This window comes from Artemia franciscana, chromosome 14 (assembly GCF_032884065.1).
Source record: "Artemia franciscana chromosome 14, ASM3288406v1, whole genome shotgun sequence".
NCBI lineage: Eukaryota > Metazoa > Arthropoda > Branchiopoda > Anostraca > Artemiidae > Artemia > Artemia franciscana.
This window is the reverse complement of record NC_088876.1, coordinates 36,537,671-36,562,319: the sequence shown is the minus strand read 5'-3', so window position 1 is coordinate 36,562,319 and position 24,649 is coordinate 36,537,671. Positions and strand designations below refer to the sequence as shown.

Below are 24,649 nucleotides of genomic sequence, written 5' to 3'. Positions count from 1 at the left end.
GCCCTTTGAAGGAGAGAAACTTTAAAAAGCTTTTTTAGGATGTATTTTGTGCAAATGACACATTAATTCACCCAACTAAACTATTTTTCAGTATAGTAAAAAGCCCCTTATCTTCAACATGTCTGACAGACAAAACTGTAAAGACAGACAAAAAATGGCTTCTGTTTTCTTGCTCTGCTGTAAGGAGGTCCCTTCACTATGTTTCAAGTGCAACAAGATGCATAGCTTGATAAATATTATATAGGATTATATTCCACATATTTGTTGCAAAATTTCTAAACATAAATGATACTTGACTTGTATTAGTTAAATAAGAAAGGTATTTTGAATGAAGGTAAGGAGCAACATCAAAACAAAACAAACAAAAACTGTTTGGTATGTGAGGGGGTTATCTTTTATTTAATTTCATTTCTTTTAAAATAATGGCAGGAAACCCCTTCCCCTTCATTGGGAAAATAACCCTGTAAATTTTCCTCCCCACCAAAAATTTCTTCCATTGCTGCACCCCCCCCCCCCCTCCAAAAATTGCATATTTCCTAATAACAAATACAATGTGTAAACATGGGCAAATTACATGACTTACAGCTTGGGGTCATGTCATCCAAGAGTCATAGTTGTTGGACCTTTCAACTATTCTGAACTGAATGCTTATTTGTGTCTGCACATTTTAGCTATATAGACTGTGATGTTTACCCTTTAATCTGACTGCTGTACCAACAGACCGATTAATAGATTGTAAATCTGTGTCTCATGTCTGAAAAATGAAAGAAAATGTGGAAAGTGTAGCCAAAGAGAAGTTAATTCAAAATGGAGTATTAAACTTTTCAGTTTGATTTCTAAAGTCAGGAAACCAAAGTGCTAATTTTATGAGCAAAGCTGCACTGTGTTTTAATGCATATTATATCTGGCTTTCTAAGCCAGATATAATCTGATCCTCTGTTATTATATGTTATTTATATCATTATTATTTATATCTGATTATATCACATTTATGATTATTATTATTTATATCTTATATCACATTATTTATATCTGATATATGTTATTATATCAGATATATATGTTATCCTCTGTTATGAGGCCAGCCAGTGAACAAGGCAATCTCTGTACAACAAAGTGGCTGAATATGGCTGGTGTTGTAAAAGCTCTCTAATTTTATGATGAAAAGAAGATTTCTCTGCCTTACTTCATAATATTCAAATTGGATGAGCTACCCGGTATCTGGTGAAGTTTCTACTGTACTGACTGACCAGGTTAACAAATTCACAGCCAAGTTTGACAGCTTCATCCTGCAGGAGTGCAAATTACAAGTCACATCTGCCTTCCTTGTTGATGCTCTGTCCCCTTGTAAAAATTATGGTCTTTTATTTGAATAAGTGCTAGAAACCCAGGTCACCTAGAATAGAAAAGTGAGTTAGAATGTTACATCATTCCTCTTTTCCAAACTAGATGACTGGTATAAAATTTGACCATTTACATTAAACTAACTAAACAAGGGTTCTTCCATATGACACTACACCTATAAGTTCACTACTTATTCACAACTTATTTGTCTCTTAATACACAGTTTAGGGAATTTCTCACATGTCAAGTATCTATATTGATTTCACAAGCCGGCCACTATGGGGAGTTTTGGGGTTTATCTTGGGTTGGGTGAATAGTGCTTGGTGATGGAAGGAGTGTGCAGAGCGCTGAGCTACACTTGAAATTTATAGGTTGGGGAAGGGCCTCTATCAGTGTTACAGGTGGGATGGGGATTATTGATGATGGGTTTATAGGTACTGGTGAAGTTTCAGCTTCGGGGCTGTCCTCCTCATGGTCAGCAAGGTCTGGTTATTGAGGTTGCTGGTTCAGCGTTTTTATGTGTTGCCTGTTGCATTGGAAAGTTCCTCCTTCGGTTATTTCAATTATGTATGATCTTGGGTTTGCATCTACTCTTTTAACAATTCTGGCTTACTAAAGTTTCCCACAAATTTGAGCTTGGACTGGTTGGCCAATTTGTAAAGGTTTTAGTTCCTTTGACTGTCTGTCATGATATTTGCTTTGGCATGACTGTTGTTTTATCCAATTCTATCAAAATTATTTGAAGCAAATAAACAATAAACACTGGTTTTTGGTGTGAGAAGTTGTTTAGTGCAGGGAACAACTGACCATAGGTTTCTGCTCATCAAGAGTTATGATGGGGATGCTAGACCATCAACAAGGGTGTTTCTGTACTCCAGCAATGCTAAGTTAAAGTTATGTCCTGCAATATTGGTTTTGATAAGTATATATTTGGCTGTTTGCACTGTTCTTTCTGCTAGTCCATTTGACTGAGGGAAGTTTGGGGACAATGTGGTGAGAGATTTCCCAATTATCAATGAACTTCTGGAATAGTGTGGATGTGAACTGGGGGCTGTTTTCAGTTGTGAGGATATGAGGGATTCCATAGCATGTGAAATGCTTCTTAAGACAGGATATTATGTGATGTGCATTTGCATTTTCCACCAATTTGTTGACTTCAAAAAAGCAACTGTAATAGTCAACAGTGATGATATAGTATTTTCTGTTCTTGTAGAACAGGTTGCACCCAACCTTCTCCCATGGTAGATGAGGTATGCTGTGTGGCATTAAGGTCTCTTTTTGGCTGGAATTTTGGATAATGGAGCATGCATGGCAGTAACTTTAAAACTGTTGCTTGCTTTAAGTTTCAACTTTTTTCTTTACTTTGAGCAGTTATTTTTTAAATCAGTCCATCCTCATTTTTAATATAAAAAAAATATATGCAAAAACAGGGGTCCATTACATTTCCTAATATGTTCCACGTTAGTATTTATGCAAATATACTGCTTTCAAAACCCTATCATCAAGTAACATGCCAAAATTGCAAAGATGTACTATACTTCACGTTTTACCCTGTTTGCTCAGGTCAAATTGTTGTCCCTGTTTGGTAAGGGTCTTTTACATCCTAAAATCTATCAGTTCAATATAAATTTTCTTGTTTTACAACTTTCAAAACTGGATGTGAATACACCTTCTACATCTACAAATAGGATGAAAATGAAATCATTGGTAATGGTGTTTAGTTTGATACATATGTCTGAATTTTTTTTTTATCATGTCTATCAAAGGTTCCTTTTATGTTGTGATTCATTGTACCTTTATATGCAAAGTAAATAGAAATAAACAATAAAGAGATACAAACAAAAGAGATAAATGACAAAACAAATTTGAGAATTTGGACTTCTGACCCTGTAAACAGACATTATTTTGTTCACTTTTTGTGCCAACTATTTTAGAGGGTAAAACTGCATAGAAACCTTGCAATTAATGGTCCAGCCTCAGCTTTGGATCATTTGTGATAACCCCTTTCAACAAAGAGACTTAGAATTTGCAAGTTACTTACTTACTGTAATACCTATACAATAATGCCTAATACTTACTCTAAGTTTAAGCAAATTGAAGAGACAAGAACCACCACTGCTTTCCTCTGAAGGATAGTCCATGCCCGCTGACTATCCGGATGTGGAACCCCTCTAGCCCCCCCCCCCATTAAAAATGCTGGAGATACCCCCCCCCCCCTGGGAGTAACCCCTATATTACCGGTATATTTTTACAGGGGAAAATATATTTTGGAGAAGACAGCTTAAATGTCTGAGCCAGGCTATTGAATAGAAGAACATTGTTTGGTAATAATGGGATGTGTTCACCCCTACTCCGGGCCTGAGCACGGGAAAACTGAAGTGACTTGAGAATAGAGACAATTTGGCTGGTTATAGTAACATAACCACAAAATACGTAGTTTATTTTGGATGGCAAAGGGGGAAACTCTATACCTTTCTGACTCTGTGGCAGCTGTGACAGCACTGCCACAGTTCCAATGCTGTTGACAGCAGACTAGCAGCACTGCTAGCACCTAATTTCAGCAATTTGAACCTGCATTTCTGGAGATACAACGAATTGGTAAAACATTAAGCTCTTGCCCTGGACAGTTAATAGTTGCGTGTATTAAGGAAATAGTTTCTTTTTGTCTTAATAATTGAATCCATCCTTTTCTACTAGAAAATAAAAACACTAAAATGCTGTGAAAACTATTTATTATTTTCATTCAGAGATTTGTTGAAATGAATTATATCAGAATTCAATTGTCAGTATTAATGTTTCTGGAAATTCATAATATTGGAAAGAGTTAAAATCTGTTGGAGGAACCTACAAGAATCATACATTCCAACTCTCTTAGGTGAAGTGAGGAACTGTGTAGGCCAAATGTGCAAAATTACAGATTAATTGCACTTTCAACAGGAAGTTCATTTCCCTTAATACCAACAAAGGATAAATCTACCCTAGATATACATTTGTTGAAAATACCTTCAAATACCTAAAGAGATCATATTTATTGGGCACCAAGAATACATGGCCTTTATGGGGAGCAAAGTAGAGAAAAGGTAGTAGATAAATACACAGAAACCAAGACAAACCCAGCCATCAGGTGCTAGTCAAAATGAGGGTGAGCCACTGGATAGGTACTAACTATATACTAGGAAAAGAAAGCTGCAGTGTACAGATTGAAAGAATGGAAATAATAGAATTTTAATAATAGAAATTAATGAAGATTATTGTCTTTTAAAGTAAGTTCTGTTGTGGATTTTGATTGGAATGGTATGTTTACTTACCCTTTTCAGTGTCAATAATTTATCATTCTCACCTAGACTAGAGGTTTTCAAACATAGGCCATAGCTTGCTGTGAGGTATGGGGCAACTGTTCCTCCCAGACATCTTGCTCCCAAACCCCAGTCTGCCCCCCTTTCCTGTTGAAATATAATGTCTTCAAAAATCTTGTCAAATCTGGCTCATTTTTCAGCTTTCACTGTCATTTTTAGATGGCTCCAACTTTGCCACCCCCCCCCAGTATTTGATGCAATTACAGCACCGCTTTCAGAGAGTTTTTAAGGAAGTTTTGTATAGGGAGTAACCCCTACATTATTGGGATATCTTATACAAGTGAAGATATATTTGAAGAAGATGGGTCAAAAGTCTGATCAAGCTTGTTCAATAACACCAGAGAGTTATTTCCCTCACTCCAGTCCTGAGCGCAGGGTAACTGAAGTTTTGTGAGAATAGAGACAATTTGACCACTTAGGATATAGCCACAAAAGATGTAATTTATTTAGGTTGTCTTACTCAGATAGCACAGGAGGACCCTAAGTATCTCTCTGGCCCTCTCCTCACCATCCGGTATATGTGATACCTTATTTTTTATTTAATTTAAACCTTTGAGTATATTCATAAAAGACCCTCCACTGTTTCACTACTATTTTAGGCTATTCATACTTAAAAGTTGTCTCTTTTAGATACCATGATCAACTCTTGATGTTGGAAGAGAAATTTGCTCCTACTGATATTACCATTCCCTTCAAATGGAGAGATGCATTTGACAAAGGATCCATTTTTGGAGGAAAATTATCTCTGAGTAAGTGTATATGAACCTTGTTACATCATATTGCACAGATACATGGATTCAACCCATAGGGTGGGGGATGGGGAGTCTAAAAATGCACTTTTGGCCACATTTAAAAAATCGGTTCTTCCCCATGTTTTAATTACACTTTACACAGTTGTCATAGACATTGGCGGGGATTTGACACTTACCTAGTTTTCAGGGAGTGGGGTAGTTGAGGTACTTGCCCCATGTGCCAAAACTTTACAGGATATAAAATTTCAATAAAAATCTAGTAGTTATAAGTTTTATAAAGCTGTAGAGCATAGACAGAGGGCAAGACCTTGTGGGGAAATGGTAACTTTTTGAAGGTTCAGTGGAGTGCAGAAGAGGCTCATTGACGAGTACCAAATCCAGTTTGTTCCAACAAAAGCTGATGAAATGTAACTAGCTGAAACAAAAAGGATATGGGTATCTTGTTCAAGCATCTCTGGGATTTCTGGAAAATAAAGCTTTTGCATATGTGCCTGTCTTTCCCAGGGACGGGACACTTCTTTCTGATGAGGGTTCTTGTTTTGAGCTGTTGAGGAATAATTTCGGCTGGCTCCTCAACAATGGTAGCCCTTCTGTGCCTCTCATTGATAGCCCCAGCCAATGTATCAGCCCTGAATTAGATGTTCCCCCTCCAACCAAGCATTTCAGTCTCTCAGAAATCAAGAATTCAAAAAAATGCCCAAGAATGATAAAGCTGCTGGTGTTTGCAGCCTAAGCTCAGAGCTGCTAAAATATGCAGGTCCTACAGTGCACCTTACTCTCTGCGCCCTGTTCTTTGTAATCTGGCAAACTTAGTGATTCCGTTAAGATCGGTGAAACGGTGTCATCATCCCCTTCCTGAAGAGAAAAGGCCGTAGAAGTGACTGTACCAACTACCATGGAGTAACTCAACTGTCAGTCCACAGAAAAGTTTTCTCAATTATCCTGCTGGATTGATGCAGAAATATCGCTTGTAGAATCCGGTGGATGGAGTAAGCCAGTTTTATGTCAGCACTCATCTATGAAACATATTTTCATAATTTGACAAATAGTAGAAAAGGTCATAGAGTTCTGCAAAAATACATTTATTGCCTTTGTCAACTTCCAGGCTATATTCGACTTGGTTCTTTGACTACCTCTATAGTGGAATGTAGTCTTCAGGCCTCCCTGAGAAATACTGCAGATTTTTGAAGAGTCTGCGCCAGGGGAAAGAGATTTGTGTTCAAGTAAATTCCCAGCGCAGCACTTTCTTCAAAATCACAACAGGATATGCATTGGCCCCAGATATCTTCTACGTCGTCATTGATATGGTAGGGATAACTTTTCGTCTCAGCTTTGGGCTGAAGCTTGGAGATTGAGTAATTTAAGATTCTGCGCCAGGGAAAGAGATTTGTGTTCAAGTAAATGCCCAGCGCAGCACTTTCTTAAAAATCACAACAGGATATGCATTGGCCCCAGATATCTTCTACGTCGTCATTGATATGGTAGGGATAACTTTTCGTCTCAGCTTTGGGCTGAAGCTTGGAGATCGAGTAATTTCATATGCTAATTTGTTGATGATTTAGCCATTCTGACAGACTCGATGTGGCAGTTGTTGAATTTTCAATGTACTCGTCTGTTAACTATAATATTACAGTACTGAGATATCACACTTTTGACGTCTCAGTACTGTGATATTATAGTTACATCTGTAGATAAAAATCAAAATTACGCACTACTACAGCGCCAATTATATATAGCATTCCTTAGTTTTTGTAGTCGAGGTTTAAGGTATAGTTTTTTGAAACTGAAAAAAAATGGAAGCTTAGGAGAGAAATTTTTCTTTCTTTAACAGAAATCTGACGAAAGTTAAAAAAACGTAATGTATTAACTGAGAACAGTTTGAAACAAATTAGTGTTGGTACTGACTTTTAAGCCAAAAGTTAAATCACTTTTAACTTTTTAAAATTAAACTTTTAACTTTTTAAAACCTGATTTTAAAAATTAAAATCAAGTAGTTAAAAACAAATAAGATATGCACTCTTCTGCGATTATTTTGATTTGCTGTTTTTTATATTTTATATTGTCATAGGGAAGTTTCTTTTGTAGGTGTTTGATTTTTTCTTTTGTTTTTGTCACTCCATTTTACTACCATGTTATTAGGTCGAAAAATAAATTATTATTGCCAATCTGTAAGAGAGAGGTGCATAAATTGCCAATTCTGAATTGCCAGAATTCATGGCAATTCCAATTTGGCATTCTTTCCCAACTCCGAACTTCGTGTGTTCTTATTTTGACTCTTTACAGGATGATTATTTACTGAACGGATTCTTTAGAGCTAAGTCAAAATTTTGTTTTAAGAATGACTCTTAAATTTGAGTACATTTTTTACAAATGACATTTAATTTCTATTGCGGCAGTTATTGAAAATAAAAACTGTGTCTCAAAAAGCCCCTAGCCTTCAATAAAGGCCGTATCCAGGGGGAGGGGTGGGTTACAGTGTTTGAACTCCTGAAATTTTGTCCAACTGGTAAAAACCTAATCAAAATGCATATAAAAAATTTTGGTACTTTTTTAAAGTTTTCTTGTACCCCCCCCCCTTTCCCAAACGAAAACCCTGAATGCTTCCTCATCTTTAGTTTACTATTAAATAAATAAAAAACAAGTTTTTTAAATGAAAGTAAGGAAAAAAATACCATTGCTGTATTTTTTTTATGTGTTTGTGCTGTTGCACTGGTGATTTCTCTTCTCATTAAAATTCGATGTGCACAAACACATAAAAAGAAGAAAATGCAGCAATGGTTAGTTTATGTATTTAATATTTGCTATGCTTTACCCCCACCCCCCTGATGTGCAAATATATAGCCCAAATTTGTTTCTAAACTATTACAGACTTGTAATGATCCCATATATAAATCTTTTTAGAGGTCAAGAGGTCAAAAAGTGCTTAAATCTGAATTTGCGGTAGAAGCGATTATTATATTTGTAAAGAGCATAAAAAAAGGCATCGAGTGGTATATTCACTTTATATGAAAGCCAGTATTACTGTTTGCATCAATTTTACCGAAAAAACTTTTACACGAGATTTTCTATGGTGCTATATCCCCTAGTGGTATTAATCGGCTAATCTTTGATCTTGGGAAATAGCCAAGAAAATAGAAAGAGCTGTCGTCACTTTCTAATTCGTTCTTTATTTCAGCGGTTACATCATTAACATGGGAGAGGTTTTGTGTTCTTTTTAACATAGGGGCCTTACAGAGTCAGATTGCCTCACTTCAGAATATTAATCAAGATGAAGGATTGAAGAAAGCTTCCAAGTTGTTTCAGGTAACTATTGATCCCTAAAGAGTATGTGTAGCTTACAATAGTGGGAGCTGGCGCTAGTGCTGTCAAAAAAATTACGTCATCTAGCGTTTGGTGGCGCTGATTTTGTCAGTATAATAGTAAGAATAATTAATTTAACGCGTATAGTCGGTAAAATTAGTGTAGTAATAGGCGTCTGATCTCAGTTACTGAGAGAAAAACGATCATAAAGCTTGAAAAAACGCCATGTCACCAAACGCTAGATGGCGTCAATGTTGTTTTTTTTGCCGACGGAAGCACCAGTTTCGACTCTTTTGTGAACTAATTTTTGAATGGAAATAAGCTCAAATGATAATCACAAACTCACAAAATCTGCAGGATTTTTCTTCATATCTGGCCCCATTAGACGGAAACGCTGGGACAATTGGGCGAATATAGTTCTGTCACTGACACATGGTTCTCACTGTCACTGTCACTCATCACTGTCACTGTCATGGTTCTGTCACTGAAACATGGACAAGGTGAACACACTACTCAGTGTGTTTTTTATGTTCTTTCTAAATGTAATATATTTCACTTTGAAACGGGGCATTTGGGGTTATCGAGGGGGGGATGGTGCGTTACATTTGTGAATAAAATGATTAATAGGTATTTATGTATTATAGCGATCTATCCAAGTTCTTGATCTGAGTAGATCTTTTACATCTGAGAAAAACTGGTTTACCTGTCTCTATTCGGAGACGATTAGCTTAGGCTCAGTGGGAAAACTACGTTATAGGTATATTTTACTTAAATATTTAATATATACATATATAGTTTTGGTATTTTGGTTAGGTATTTAGCTACATAAGTATTATACGAAAAACACTCGAGAAGAAAAGTTTGGTTAATGCTACTGAAATAGAACAAAATATGATGAAAATAGTGGCAAAATTGTGAAAACTACAACAAAGAATAATGGAGGGGGGACAGAGTGCATTACGTTGAACACGTAACCTAAACTAACCTAACCAAAATACCAACTGAATATACAATTGAAATAGAGTTAATATGTATTTTCCCAGCAAGCCCAAGGTAATTGTCTGGTGGTATCACCGTGAAAAGCAGGTAATATCTCATGTTAGCGATCCAAATTTTCGAGTGTTTCTTGTATAATACTTAAGTACTGGTATTTAATATAATGCGTTTTGGGTGGCATGCTTTCCATAATTCGTTATCGTAGTTTGCGTAATTTTGTTAAAGTATTATATTTTCATCGTATTTTGATATAGGCTTTTTCATTAGGATTAACTTAATGTCACTTCTTGAGTGTGGTCGCTATGATGCATTACTACCGATTATATATTTAGAAAGAGCGTAAAAAAGTCATTGAGTACTGTGTTCACCTTTTCCTTACGTTAGTAACCGAATCATATAAATATTTACTACGAGAAGAACAAATTAAGGAAGGCTGTCGATCGTTGTATCATAAATTATTTTTAGCTCTCAGTCCCATATGGTCTAGTGGCTAGGATAGCTGGCTTTCACCCAGCAGGCCCGGGTTCGATTCCCGGTATGGGAAATTTTTACACATGGAGTTTGTTTTAAAAATCTTCATAAATGAGAACTTGAAATATTTGATGGAACACCTTTCCTCTGAATCCCTTTACAATTTATCTAAGATCAGAAAACGAAAATACACGTTGTTGCTCCTTGTTTTAATAATTATTTATTGAAATTCTCTTTTCTCAAAATTTACCAATTTAAACTGGAAACACAGTGGTCTTGAAGACTTTATTTAATGTTGATTCAATATTCATAACTTTTTAAAGTAGCTTTTGTGTGAGAAAATCCAAAGGATAATATTTTAAATGGTAAATATTTCATAGTTCATTTAATTGACTTACCAATAAAGAACTTACCACTCGATGCCTTTTTCTGTGCTCTTTACGAATATAATAATCGTTTTTATCGCAAATTCAAATTTAAGCGCTTTTTCACCTAACCAAACCTAACTATAAATAATTTTGGCACTGAAAAAACAGTATTATTTTGTCGAGAACAACCGAGAAAACAGCACTGAGAAAACCACCCATAACTCATATTTTAATTGAAAATCCGTCATTTTTACGAGATCAAAAAGTGCTTAAATTTGAATATGCGATAGAAGAGATTATTATATTCATAAAGAACATAAAAAAGGGCATCAAGTGGTATGTTCACTTTATTGGTAAATCAATTATATGAACTGTTAAATATTTACCAAAGATGCACTTTGTTTTCCTTTTTTTTATTACGACTGCTACACACAGCCCATCGCAGCACCAATATAAAGACAATTGCGCACGCTCATCTTCCGCCCCTAATCTGTTCAGAGCTTCGGTCTGCTCCTCCCCATGAAGGTTTATTTCCTTTAAATATATGTTTTTGACGTGCGCAAATATTCCCTACGGATGCGAGAACGTTCTGCTGTTCGTTTGGCTGATTTATGGCCGAAAAAGCATGATAAGCTACATCCATGCTTCTAGTAAAAAAAGAAATCACCAGTGCAACAGCACAAACACATAAACAAACCCACACCATAAAACCAAACATAAAATATAAATTATAAAAAAAATAAGTAATAAATAATATTAAATAGCAAATAATGCATAAAATATAATAAATAAGAATAGTCTATGGACAGACAGTCGTGTCGTAAGTAAGTATAAGTCGTCATATACCGAATATTTAAAACAATAAATAAGATCAATAATTCAAAGTTGACCACCCAACACAAGGGCTCATCAGAAGAATACACGCTTGCCTATAGGGATCTTGGGTTATCATCTGTGATGTTGGGTGATGGAGTATCATGGGTGATGCTAGAATATTGCCATTGTACTATTTACAGGAGGATTCACACAGGTGAGAATCTGTAAATTATAACTAGTTTCTCACCTGTGTGCACTCATCTGTGGTGGTTTGGATTAGCAACATTGTCACTTCCATTTTTATTGTAATTCATAAAATCAAGAAGCCTCTCTTGAGAGGTATAGATCACATTTGCGCAAAACATTTCCTAATTGAACCCCATCATTTCTATTTCACCTTGCTCTACTTTCCCAAATGGTTTTAACAAAAGGAATAATTTCTCCTTCATTTTCAACTAGTCGTCTTACTCCTGTCCTTAAGAAGAACTAACCCTCAAATAAATGTCCATCATACCGGCCAATAACTGTAGCTTCAATTTGTGTAAAATTTTTGAGAAGTTGATAATGCCTGAACTTATTGATAAATGTTGTATGCCCCATAACAATTTGGGTTTCAGAGAGGAATTAGGTGCGCTCATGCATTGGCGTCACTGTCATCAGTTTGATTGATCCTGATAATTCGAGAGTCATTTGTTATAGGGAGTCGTGATGTCAGTCGTGATTTTTAATTTGATAATTCACGCACGTATCCCCATTGAAATTTACAAACTCGGGCTCATTACTTGTGTTATTCGTACTTTGCATGATATGTAGGTCTGTGGAAACGGAGTCATGGAGCCTTGCTATCCTTTATTGCTGAATATAGTTGGAGTCAGTATATTGAAAATGTCTGGAGTCGGTGTCGGTTATAACTCATACCCGACTCCATGACCTTGAATATATGCATACTCGTCTAATCGTCATAGTTAACTTTCTTAATGGGATAATTACAGTGATTGCCATACCTGTTCACCATTGTGTAAGGTAAGGTACTCTTACATCCCAAAGTGCGTTTAATAACTGTATTCTGGGTGCACAGTCCCAAGCGGTTCCCTCTTGTACTTTAGTAAGGGGCATTTGTATCTCTTATTGTTTATACGGATGAAGTCTTCAATCCCAGCCAAACAGTGCTGGCATTTGAGAAAAAAAATTTCCATTTTGAGTCGAGAATATTCAAATATGAATCCTAAGTTTAACGCTGAAAAGTCAGAAGTCGTACTATTCAACATGCGCCTAGTTCTTGAAAGATTTAAATGTGATCTTGATGGAGAATCGGTTGCTTCTAAACAGGAAGAAATATATTGACGTCCCAATCGGTGACAGTCTTAAAGCAACTAGATAGCTCCTCGTCCGTCATTTCCAGCGCTGGACGTCCAGTGCTTACGGCAGCGTAGTATCTAATAAACTTGGTTTTCATCACCTGCTACTAATTCAAGTGTATTCTGCCTGTCATTCCAGGAAATTTAAGAATTAACGACGCTTCTTGACTACTAAGGTCCCTCCGTCGGCCCTGCAGTGCATTCCTGCAGCGTGATTCGATCTCTGGGTCCCGTATTACCAAACTAAGGTCAAATCCACTACGCCACCACAGGACCATTCCAGGAAAATCAATGGTTATGTGTCAATTCAAAATTCTTGGTTCAACCTGCCTAAGACCATAGGTAGACGACCATTGTTTACCTCTCATTCCAGGCAATCTAATGGTCCTATGTCAATTTTAAATTATTGGTCAACCTGCCTGAAACTCTAGGTAAGAATGGCTTTCTAAAAGATTACAAATAAGTATTGGTCTAATAAAGAGTTGGATTTGTCCAATAATGGAGTTGACACATGCCTCAAAAAAAAGAAAGGGCGCAAACGCTGTCTAAGAGGGCGATGGCAGGCAAGTTGATGACTAGAAACAAAGATGGGAGGATCATACATTATAACTGAAAGATTAAATCTTGAAAAAACAAAAAAACAAAAGAGCAATAGAATAATTCTAAGATCTATTATCACCCAAGATTTTTATTTAAACTTCTGTACAACACACACAATATAAAAAAAAGGGTCAAGCCGGAGACACAAGGTCGATTGACAAAGACCCACCCTGTGGCATTCTACAGGAGCATCATCTTCACCTTGTCACTTGCAAATGTATTTTAATATTTAACGACAACTTATTCTCCTTTTCATGAGAGAGACAAAGTCAAACACTAGCAAACTTAGATAGCATCTCGAATTGTACTGCCATCTAAATCAAGCGTCTCATTAGCAAAGAGCATATTGAGTTCATACAGAAAATGTATATCATTTAGTCAGTACATCAGTAGATATTACTTTAATAAATAATTGACTTATTAACTTAACTTATAGTGTTTCCTTAACTTAAAGTACATTAACTTATCCCAGCTGCTTCGAATGAGACATTAAATAAACTATTTATCAGAAGGTGATCTCTTCGCCATCTATGATCTATTGTGTTATGTAGCTATTAATGTAGTAGAGATACGATGAAAAATATTCCTTACTTGTTTTTAGAGCGTATGCTAGCTCTAACCTCTCACAGACTTTTACACAAGAGTAAGGGTGCTAATTTGGAGACAAGAGTACAATTGCCCCCTCTGGGTTCTCGAAATATACATTTTTTTATTTCTATAGTCGAAAATTGGAAATTATAGAATAGAATATTTGTCATGACACAAAAAAAGACCTAAAACAAATAAACAGCAACAGAAAAAAAAAATAAGGCAGCAAGTGCTGCTTCAAGATCAATAAAATAAAATGAGTCGTAAAAAAATTAAGATAAGTCCAGAATCCGTGGCCGTTTATATAGAATATTTCAAAATAATTAAGTACATAAATGGTTGGTATATTCAAAAGCACTCACAGGCAAATACCTGAAATAAACTGCAAATGAATGCCCCGCATTCCTAGATTTGGCAAACACTTATACTTGACAAAAACGTTAAATAAGTAAAAAATAAATCTTTTCCCCCTCCACCTATTAATTTTATACATGTTATATTTTTTACACGTATTATTTTTATTAATTTGCGTTCCTGTTCAAAGGTTTCCAAATTAAGTAGTTCTAACCGCTTGGTCAAGCAATTTATCGATTTTACCCAAAATAAGCGTTTGGGTGGTTAGGCAATATTCCTGGTGGAATTCTCTGCACAGCAGCAACATAAGTACTGTTCAAGTTTTCGACAGTAGCAATTACAATCAAACAGTAGCAATCATATAAGAGACAATCCTTGCGAAAATAACGGCAATTAAAGCTTCTTATTGGTAGATTTCATAAATAGTGCATACCATAGCAATTTTCCTATGTAGGAACCTAGCTACTAAATCTTGTTGCTAAATTTTGTTTGAAATCACCTCTAAGAATAGTTTTAGATACTCATTGGAGCAAGATTAAAGGCTTTAATTAAAGCTAACAATTTAACAACTTTCCCAACAATTAGGATTACCCCATCCAAGCAAAAACTGTTTACAATCATTATCGAAGATTTTGTTTTTAAACCAAACATATTCTTGGAATTTTTCTTTCGCTTTGTCTGTCTGTTGACAATCAAAATTTGAGATGCTTATTTTGACCCTTTCCTTTCATTTGATTTGGCTCAAAATGTGTGTACCTCTTTCTTTTACCTAACATTTTAATATTCTTAATAACATTTTACTTAAATAAATAAAAGTGAATTTGTCATCCGCAGCATTAATAAAATTATGCTTGCATGATAAATATTTAGATATTAATACGTAATTCACTGAAAATGCGCAGCAGGTTTAAATATTTACTACTTTGATTCAGAAAATTTTGAGGTATGGGTATCAAAAGTATTCTTTAGGACCGAAAAATTTATTTTCCTGTTTTTAGTCCATTTGTAAAATGTTTTTTTTAAAATAAAGTATTTATAAATGAAAAACGTGCTCGTTGGGCATCCAACTGTGGTCAAGTAAGAAGCAAGGACCTTCTCGAATGAGGTGAAGAGCGATTTTAAGAGAATATTTAAAGGAGGTAGGAACTTAGGACTGGCAATAAAGCGTGAACCTCTGAATTGCTTGGAGTGATGGAAGATCGTGCGCAGTTGTTTTTGGCTTCATGCGGCATGGTTTTGTAACTTTGGGGTAGATTACTATTAGTTTTAGGCATCTCGTTGAATTTTGTCTTGAAGTTAAAGCTTAGGTTTGGGAGGGAGGAGAGATCTTAAATTTCCTTTTTTGGGGGGGGAGCAACTTCTTAAATCTTGAAGGTGGAAGTACAGTGTCTTCAATTTAAAATAGGGTAATTACGTATTATCTAGAACACACTCGAGAAGTTTGATTTGTTTGATCTGAGCAAACTGGTTTTTCTCTCGCATTCGGTTATAATTAGCTTATTATTCCATGGAATGAACTACAATGCAGGTATATTTTAATTAAAAATTTAGTACATAAAGGTGGTTAGGTATTTAATATAATGCGTTCTGGGCGACCTGCTTTCCATAATTCTTTGTTGCAGTTTCAATCATTTTGTTATTAAAGTATAATGTTTTTGTCATATTTTGGTATATTTTATTACGATTAACCTAATTTTCATTTCTTGAGTGTGTTCTGGATAAAACGTAAGTACCTAAAATAGTTCCAATAATAAAACTAACAGCTTCTCCTCACCTGTTTACTAATGCCAGTTGCCACGAGTGGCGCTAGTGTCAGCTATTTTATATAAAGCTTCAAGTCATTTTTTTTTGCGTTTTTCAACTTTTTTTTTGTAAGAAAAATTAAATTTTTTTGCGTTTCATTTACCACCTACTACGTCACGTATCTACGATTGCTGTAATATTTTTGATAGTGTAATTTTTAGCTTTTTTTTATTTTTTCTAGCATGCTTCGGGAATATTTATGCACTTGAGATCCTTGCTTCCAATTGCTTTAGGACCAAATGAGCCAACGCCAGATATACAAAGTGACTCACTTTACGCTCTCTCCGAGTTGATGCTGGCCCAGGCTCAAGAAGCCGTTACAATAAAAGCTATCAATGGTAAGTAGTCGGCATCTGCAATATAAATTTTATGTTGTCTTGACCTTGAGGAGAATCTGCATAGGTCTAATGACCAGTGTTGTCAGTTGCTTGGTCTAAAGTTGCGCCAGCTAAAAGTGAAAATGCGCCGAAAGCTCAATTTTTCTTAAAGTTGCGCTGATTAGTGCATGGACGGATAATAGATAGACATATCTATTAGCAAATGAGCTAACATCATTTTTAAACAATCCTAATAAGGGGAGTTAATGCCAGAATTGCCTCTCACTGAATTGGACTATCTGTCTTGGCTTTTTCTACAATTAGCCATGACTTGATGCCCGCAACTATTCCATTTTAATTCAAAAATCAACTAACATCATTATATACACTCCCAGTGGGGGGGGGGGGGTTAATGCCAGAACTGCCTCTCACTGAATTGGACTATCTGTCTTGGCTTTTTCTACAATTAGCCATGACTTGATGCCCGCAACTATTCCATTTTAATTCAAAAATCAACTAACATCATTATATACACTCCCAGTAGGGGGGGGGGGGGTTAATGCCAGAACTGCCTCTCACTGAATTGGACTACCTGTCTTGGCTTTTTCTACAATTAGCCATGACTTGATGCCCACAACTATTCCATTTTAATTCAAAAATCAACTAACATCATTTTATACACTCCTAGTAGGGGGGGTTAATGCCAGAACTGCCTCTCACTCAATTGGACTATCTGTCTTGGCTTTTTCTACAATTAGCCATGACTTGATGCCCGCAACTATTCCATTTTAATTCAAAAATCAACTAACATCATTATATACACTCCCAGTAGGGGGGGGGGGGTAATGCCAGAACTGCCTCTCACTGAATTGGACTATCTGTCTTGGCTTTTTCTACAATTAGCCATGACTTGATGCCCGCAACTATTCCATTTTAATTCAAAAATCAACTAACATCATTATATACACTCCCATTGGGGGGGGGGGTTAATGCCAGAACTGCCTCTCAGTGAATTGGATTATCTGTCTTGGCTTTTTCTACAATTAGCCATCACTTGATGCCGAGAAGTATTCGATTCTAACTCAAATTTTCTCCCTAAATAAAGCGCCGATTCGAAAAATCCAGTGCACAACCGCTTCAAAAAAGTGCCAAAATGGCGCAAATGCGCCCCATCTGGCCACTTTGGTACTGAAACCTGAAACGGCTTGACCTGTGGAAGAAGCCAGGTGGTCATGGAGAAGGTCTTTGGCAGATTTTCAAGCTGGACACTGATGTGCGTGGTGGTTAGACCAGGCACAAGAGACCTTAAAACAGGTTTCGGCGAAAGATTGCCGTTGCAGTTGCCACAGATAGAATAAGAAGGTCATCCGAAGTAACTCCAGTGTCGTTTAAGACTGGTGAAAACAGAATGTCTAGATCCCAAAGAACGGTAGCAGTAGGTTATTGTGTTAATTAGATATATTAGATTGTGTAACGTTAAAAATACTCCAATACGTATCTCCATCTTTAAAATACAACTGCTAGCTACTCCAATCTTATTAATTACAAGAGGCGCTTTTTAATTTAGCTTATTTACTTTATTACGACTACTTAATTTACTGCTTAATTACTCTCCTTAAATACTATAAATAGCATTTAAGAGCACAAAATTGAGCTATATCATTAACATAATTCTTAATATAATTAAAATAATATTGAATTAATATAGTGAATTTATAATATAATATTAAATTCACTGTAATACTAAAATTAATATACAATTAATATCAATATAAATATTATTATAATATAACTAAAATTATATTATAGTATAACTAATATTAGTATTAATATTTAGAGGTTATATATTTTTATATAATATTATATAATATTTAGAGGTTTATAAATATTAGAGGTTAGCAACTGGTTTTGTATTAAATCAGGAGTTAAGCAGGGTTGTGTTCTATCCCCCTTTATATGGATCATTTTGATGGACTTCGTCTTAAGGAGCACAGGAAAGGCAATTGGAGACCATGGAATCAAATGGGGAGGAAGAACGCTCCTGGACTTAGATTATGCTGATGATTTAAGCATATTAGATGAAAGTGTGAGCAAAATGAATGAATTTTTAGAGGTTTTACGAGTTCAGGGTGCTAAAATAGGCTTGAAAATTAATGTTAAGAAGACTAAGTCACTAAGGTTAGGAGCAGTGAAGATGTTAAAAGTAGAATAGCTAAAGCTCAGGGTGTTTTTTCACAGTTAAAAAAAGTTTGGAAGAATAGAAAGATAAGCCTACAAACCAAGATTAGAATATTGGAAGCTACAGTGATGACAGTGGTCAAATATGGCTCTGAAGCATGGACACTCCGAAAAGCAGATGAAAATTTACTAGATGTTTTCCAGAGAAATTGCCTACGGATTGTTCTGGGTACCCGGCTGACTGACCGTATTTCAAACAGTAGGTTGTACGAAAAGTGTGGTTCAATCCCGCTTTCTGGGGCTATAATGAAAGAAAGGTTGAGATGGCTAGGCCACGTTCTACGGATGAAGGATGACAGATTACCGAAGATTGTCCTTTTTGGCCAACCGTCTGGGGCTACACGGAAAGCAGGTCGTCCTTGTCTGGGTTGGGAGGATGTCATAAATAAGGATTTAAAGGAAATGGGAACTTCCTGGGAGGGTGTAAAGAGGGAGGCTTTAAATAGATTAGGTTGGAGGAGGAGCGTGCGTAGCTGTGTTGGCCTCAGGCGGCTTGGTGCTGCAGTGAGTTATTAGTAGTAGTAGTAGTAGTAATATTAGTATCTACTAAATACTATTTTTAATTTAGCGTGTCGTCTTGACCAGCTTCCATATTTATTTCTACGATAATTATTTATTTATTTATTTATTATTACGAATAGCGGTAAGCATCAATGCTTGTCGCAAAAACACACAAATTTCGGATGAGGGGGGGATTACATCCATACTTTCGTGCAGTTATTTGGTTTGTTGACGTGTGGATGACGCCGATGATCCTTATTATGAAATAATAACAAAATGGGCTTATATTATCGTACTCTACAATTTTATAGCTCTTAAATACTCTTGATTAATTTTATAGCTCTTAATTCTATAACTCGATTTTGTGCTCTTAAATGCTCACAAAGTTCTCTTTTTACACACCGTGTTGTTGTTTATAGACAAGATGAAACCGGCAACAACTGCCTTTTTTATTTTTTTTTTTTTAATTATGTTGATATTAATTTTGTATTACTTTTAATATTATATTAATTTAAATTTTGACATTAAAATATTAATTTTATTACAATAATTAAATATTATTTTTAATTATTTTTGTCAATTTATATTAAAAATTATATTAATTTTATAGCTCAATTTTGTGCTCTTAAACACTCACAAAATTCACTTTTTCACCGTGTTGTTGGTTATAGACAAGATGAAACCGGCAAAAACTGCCGTTTTTTTTTTTAATTTTAATTACGTTAGTTTTAATTTTATATTAATTTTATTATAATAATTTAATATTGTGTTAATTTTATTAGCAATTTATATTAACAAATAATTAATTTTATAGCTCTCGCAAAATTGTCTTTTTATGTACAGTGTTGTTGGTTATAGACAAGATGAAACCGACAACAACTGCCGTTTTTTTTTTTTTTTTTTGTATATTAATATTAATTTTATATTACTTTTAATATTATATTAATTTAAATTTTATTGATATAAAATTGATTTTATTATAAGAATTTAATATTATGTGAATTCTATTAGCAATTTATATTACTTGACTTACTTTGACTTATCGCTCTTGCTCAGCAGGGTCGCTAGCGTAGAGGAACTGGTTGGACAAAGTGACGTCTTCTCCATGTAGCCCTGTCTAGGGCTAAGGACGGGGCCTCATTTGGGTTGATTGCGATTGAGCAGGCGTTGGTTTATTACATCAGCCCATCTAGTGCGTGGCCTTCCTCGAGTGCGTTTCCAGCCATTTTCCGAGGGATTGAAGTCCGAGATGATTCTTGTGGGGGTACTTAGCAGAAGACGGAGTAGGTGGCCGTACCATATTAGAGAGCGGGCTTCTACTTGGGTAGAGGTTCACCAGTTTGAAGGTCTTCAGGATCTCAGTATTGCGGAACTTGTCATACCATTTGAAACCTTCGACTCGACGCAGGTGTCTAGCCTGAACAGCATCGACCCTTCTTAGCTGTGTCTGGGTTATCGGCCATTTTTCACCGTGTTGGTGGTTCCGGCACCGGCAACAACCGCCTTTTTTTAATTTTAATTATGTTAGTATTAATTTTATATTACTTTAAATATTATATTGATTTAAATTTTATTATTATAAAATTAATTTTATTGTAATAATTTAATGTTATGTTAATTTTATTAGCAATTTATACTAACAATTATATTAATAGTTGTCTCAAATTTGTGCTCTTAAATACTCGCAAAATTCTCTTTTACGCACAATATTATTTTTTATAGACAAGATGAAACCGGCAACAATTGCGAAACTGGCATCCCAAGCAAGTGGATTTTATTCTGAAACTCAAAAGTTGCTACAAAAGGACACAGTCCGTAACGTCTGGGAAAGAGATTGGATACCTAGGGTGAGTTTTTTTTCTGTTTTGTAGTATTAACGAGGAAGTTAGATAAGATAAGATATTTATTTTTAAAAAATCACTATCACAAGCCCTCAGGGGGCCGAATTCGGACTTCGGAGTCGACTAATAAAACAAACAAAGCAAAAAACACTAATAATAATGAATAATCAAATTATGTATAAAAATACAAGTCAGAAAAAAAGTCAAAAAACATAAGTCAGAAAAAAAGGGAAGGGGACAAAAAAAGTCAAGAAATAAACATATATATCTACAAATTAAAAGGGACACTAAAAAAAAAAAGTCAAAAAACTCACAAAAAAAGAGCGAAGCATAAAACACACGAAAAACACACATGACTTAAAAGGGAAACTAAACCAAAACAGCGGGGGACAAGCAAATTAGTGTAACGACCTAAAGCACCTCACATGAAAAAAAAGAGGGGGGGGGGAACTAGTTGGCTATTTTATTTATTTTTTCTGTGATGAAGGGGACAAAGGTTTTTTCATATCTGGAAGTAATGCAGCGAATGGGAGACAAAACTGGGATAGGCTCAGAAGCAGCTCGAGGCTGTCGTAATCTGGATGGTGAGTGACGTTTGGGGAAAATACTTGCCGTCCGAGGGTTCGTTATTGCATCTTTTGAAAAACGGAGGCACAACGACGACCTCCTTCGCTCAAGGGTTTCCAAACTAGCTTTTTTTAGGAGCAGAGAGTAAGGCACCTTGCCTTCTTTGAAAATTATTCGCAAGGCTCTTTTTTGGATTGACTCAATTTTGTCAGATTCCTTACGGGAGATGCCAGGGTGCCAAACTGGACAAGCATATTCAAGATGCGGGCGGACAAAAGACGTGTACAACCTTAAGGAGGGAGAAGGGGGGACGCTATATTTACTTAGGAGCTTAAGGAGGGCGATAGACGCATTAGCTTTATGGATGATATCTTTAACGTGGATATCCCACTTCAAATTTGAAGAAATTGTGACTCCAAGTAATTTAACCGAGGATGCATAAATTTCAGGAGGGATAGGATTAAGAAAACAGGGCGAGGATTTGAGGAAACAAATCGGTATTATCATGGACTTAGAGGGGTTTACAGTCATATCTAGGTCCAAAGCCTCACTTCCAATTTCATTGAGAATACTCATAGGGTCGCTTATTAAATTTCTGAAGCAACTTTCAACAATCGTTGGGTCATCAACAAATTTCCAACGGTTAGGAACTTCCTTCGCGAGGCTGTTAACCATGACTGAAAAAAGGAGGGGGCCTAGGAGAGTTCCTTGGGGTATGCCATTGTAGATAGGGAGAGGATTTGAGTAATGGTTCTGGTATTTAACCACCTGTGATCTATTTGTTAAAAAGGAGGCAACCAATTTTACCAGTAAGGGATCGATATTGAATTCGCTTTCAAGTTTCTCAATTAAAATATTGTGGTTAACAAGGTCAAAGGCTTTCTGAAGGTCAATGGAAATTAAATTTAGCCAGGAATTAGGCTTTTCGAGGATTTTCCCGATGTGGTCAATAAGAGAAACGAGGTAGTGGGAAGTAGAAGTTGATTTTAGGTTTCCAAATTGCTTCAGGTCAGTAAGAGGTAGGATTTTTTCCTTTAGCCAATCTGCAAGGAATCCTTCATACAATTTTGAAAAAATACGAGTAAGTGTAATAGGTCGAACGCCATCAAAGCCAGGCTTTCCGTTTTTCTTTTTCAAAGGGGTAATGAAACCCTGTTTCCAAATTGTTGGAATTTGCCCAGACTTAGTAATTTCATTAAACAGGACAGACAAGGGCTTAGACAGGAAGTCACCGAAGGCTCTAATAAGGGGAAACGGGATATCCAAAGGACAAACACTTGTCTTTATTAGTTTATCAATTCTTCTTTCAATCTCAGACGGGGAAACAGTCGGGAAAAGGGGGATGGGGCTCCTGTTGATAATTGGATTGGCAATGCTGGAAGGCTCTGGACAATGGAAGCGAGAAATTTATTTAGACTATTTGCAGTAACATCAGGGGGCTCTGGTAAATTGAAATTAAGCTGGTCAAGACTCCTGCCACATAGCTTTTTAACCTCGGAATACCAGTTTTTAGGCTTATTAGTAAACAATTCTTCGATCTTATTTTTGTAGTACGATCGTGCCAATTTACGAATTTCTCTTTTAATTGATTTTCTTAATATATTGGCTTGATCGAGTTTACCATTTTTAAACAGCTTCAATTTTGGTTCTAATTAGTGTTTTTATTGTTTGATTAATAAGGGGTTTGTCACTTGAGCACCTTTTAAACCTTTTTTCTGGGAAACAAATTTGATATTTATCAATTAGCTTTTTATGAAACGTGGCTGTTTTCTCATCAAGGTTTTGTAAACTATAAATGTCGGAACAATCTTCAGTACTCAGCCACATACCAAAAGAAAGAAGACCAGAATTTTGAAGAGGGCGGTAAGTGCCATAAGTTTTTGAGAAAGTATGCTTAGAATTTGAGGAGGGGGACAAAATAATGGAAAGATGATAACTCCCGCCTAATGGGGGCAAAGTTGAGGGAGGGCTGTAAAAATTATACATATTAGTTAAAATAACATCAAGAGAGGTATTACCCCGAGTTGTCGGTGTTTTAACAATTTGCTTTACTTTAAGTGAAGCACAACAAGAATCCATTTTAAGGTCGTTGGCATCGCCAACTAAAAAAAGGCCAGCATTGGGGTACTTAGAAATAACAAAATCAGCACTTGCCTGTAATTGCTGGATAAAATTACGTTTTGACTCTATATTTTGATTTGGGGAGTAACAGAAAACAGCTATGGCAATAATACCAAATGGACGAGGGAGTACTTTTGGTCTAACACTTAGCCAGAGGATTTCATCATACTCGGATAAGTTAGGGACTTGATTAACCTTTGGGTAAAGGTGACTCTTAGTAAAAAACAAAACTCCGCCACCCTTTTTCCCGAGTGGGTGGTCTGAAGGACGGAGTTTAATAAACTCTGAATAATTTGTCAGGTGTAGGGACCCTGGATCATGGGATCTTCAGTAACAGCTATAATATCTATCAAGTTACATTTGCTTCCTGATCAGGAGGGGGGATGTAATGGACAAATGAGTACAAGGAAAATTTTGTATATTAGAAACTGAATAGATGGAATGGTAAATGGAAGCAGCGTATTGAAAAATAAATGCAAACAGGTAAATGGTAAATGACAAGCAGGTAAATGGTAAGAGTTAAATGGTTACTGGAAGCAGGTAAATTGGAATCACCGTATTAAAAAATAAATGGAAGCAGGTAAATGGTACATGATTGTAAGTGGAAGCAGCGCATTGAAAAATAAATGCAAGAAGGTAAGTGATAAATGGAAGCAGCGTATTGATAGTGGTAATCTAATCAAAACTACTCCATTTTAACTTGAAGACCTGATTTCATAGATGGTTTTCTGGATCTTCCAGCAGGACCAGGGGTTTTCTGCTTCACCTGGCATCAGAAATTCAGATGTTCCGTAGAATTTATTTAACCGTAAACTGCCCAGACTCAAGACATCTGGTGTCATGGCGTCAATATCAAATGATTGAGTTAGTATCGGCAAAGTTGACAGTTGATTATTCATCAACAGAACGTGTGCACCCTTTGATTCGCCTATTTCACGTGCCTAATAGATAGGGCCAG

The 24,649-nt window shown here is 35.9% G+C and overlaps 1 protein-coding gene and 1 non-coding gene across 2 annotated transcripts in view; both read left to right on the top strand.

Annotated features, from left to right (window-relative positions):
• The window catches only part of LOC136035791 (programmed cell death 6-interacting protein-like), an 83,938-nt gene that overhangs the window by 18,940 nt on the left and 40,349 nt on the right, over positions 1–24,649 (top strand). The window contains exons 5-8 of the mRNA XM_065717763.1: positions 5,300–5,449; positions 8,628–8,755; positions 16,288–16,444; positions 20,885–21,009. Of these exons, the coding sequence (XP_065573835.1) occupies positions 5,300–5,449; positions 8,628–8,755; positions 16,288–16,444; positions 20,885–21,009 (560 nt within the window). The remainder of the gene's footprint in view (positions 1–5,299; positions 5,450–8,627; positions 8,756–16,287; positions 16,445–20,884; positions 21,010–24,649) is intronic.
• Positions 10,221–10,292, top strand: Trnae-uuc (transfer RNA glutamic acid (anticodon UUC)). Its single transcript has one exon. It is a non-coding gene; the product is annotated as a tRNA-Glu (tRNA).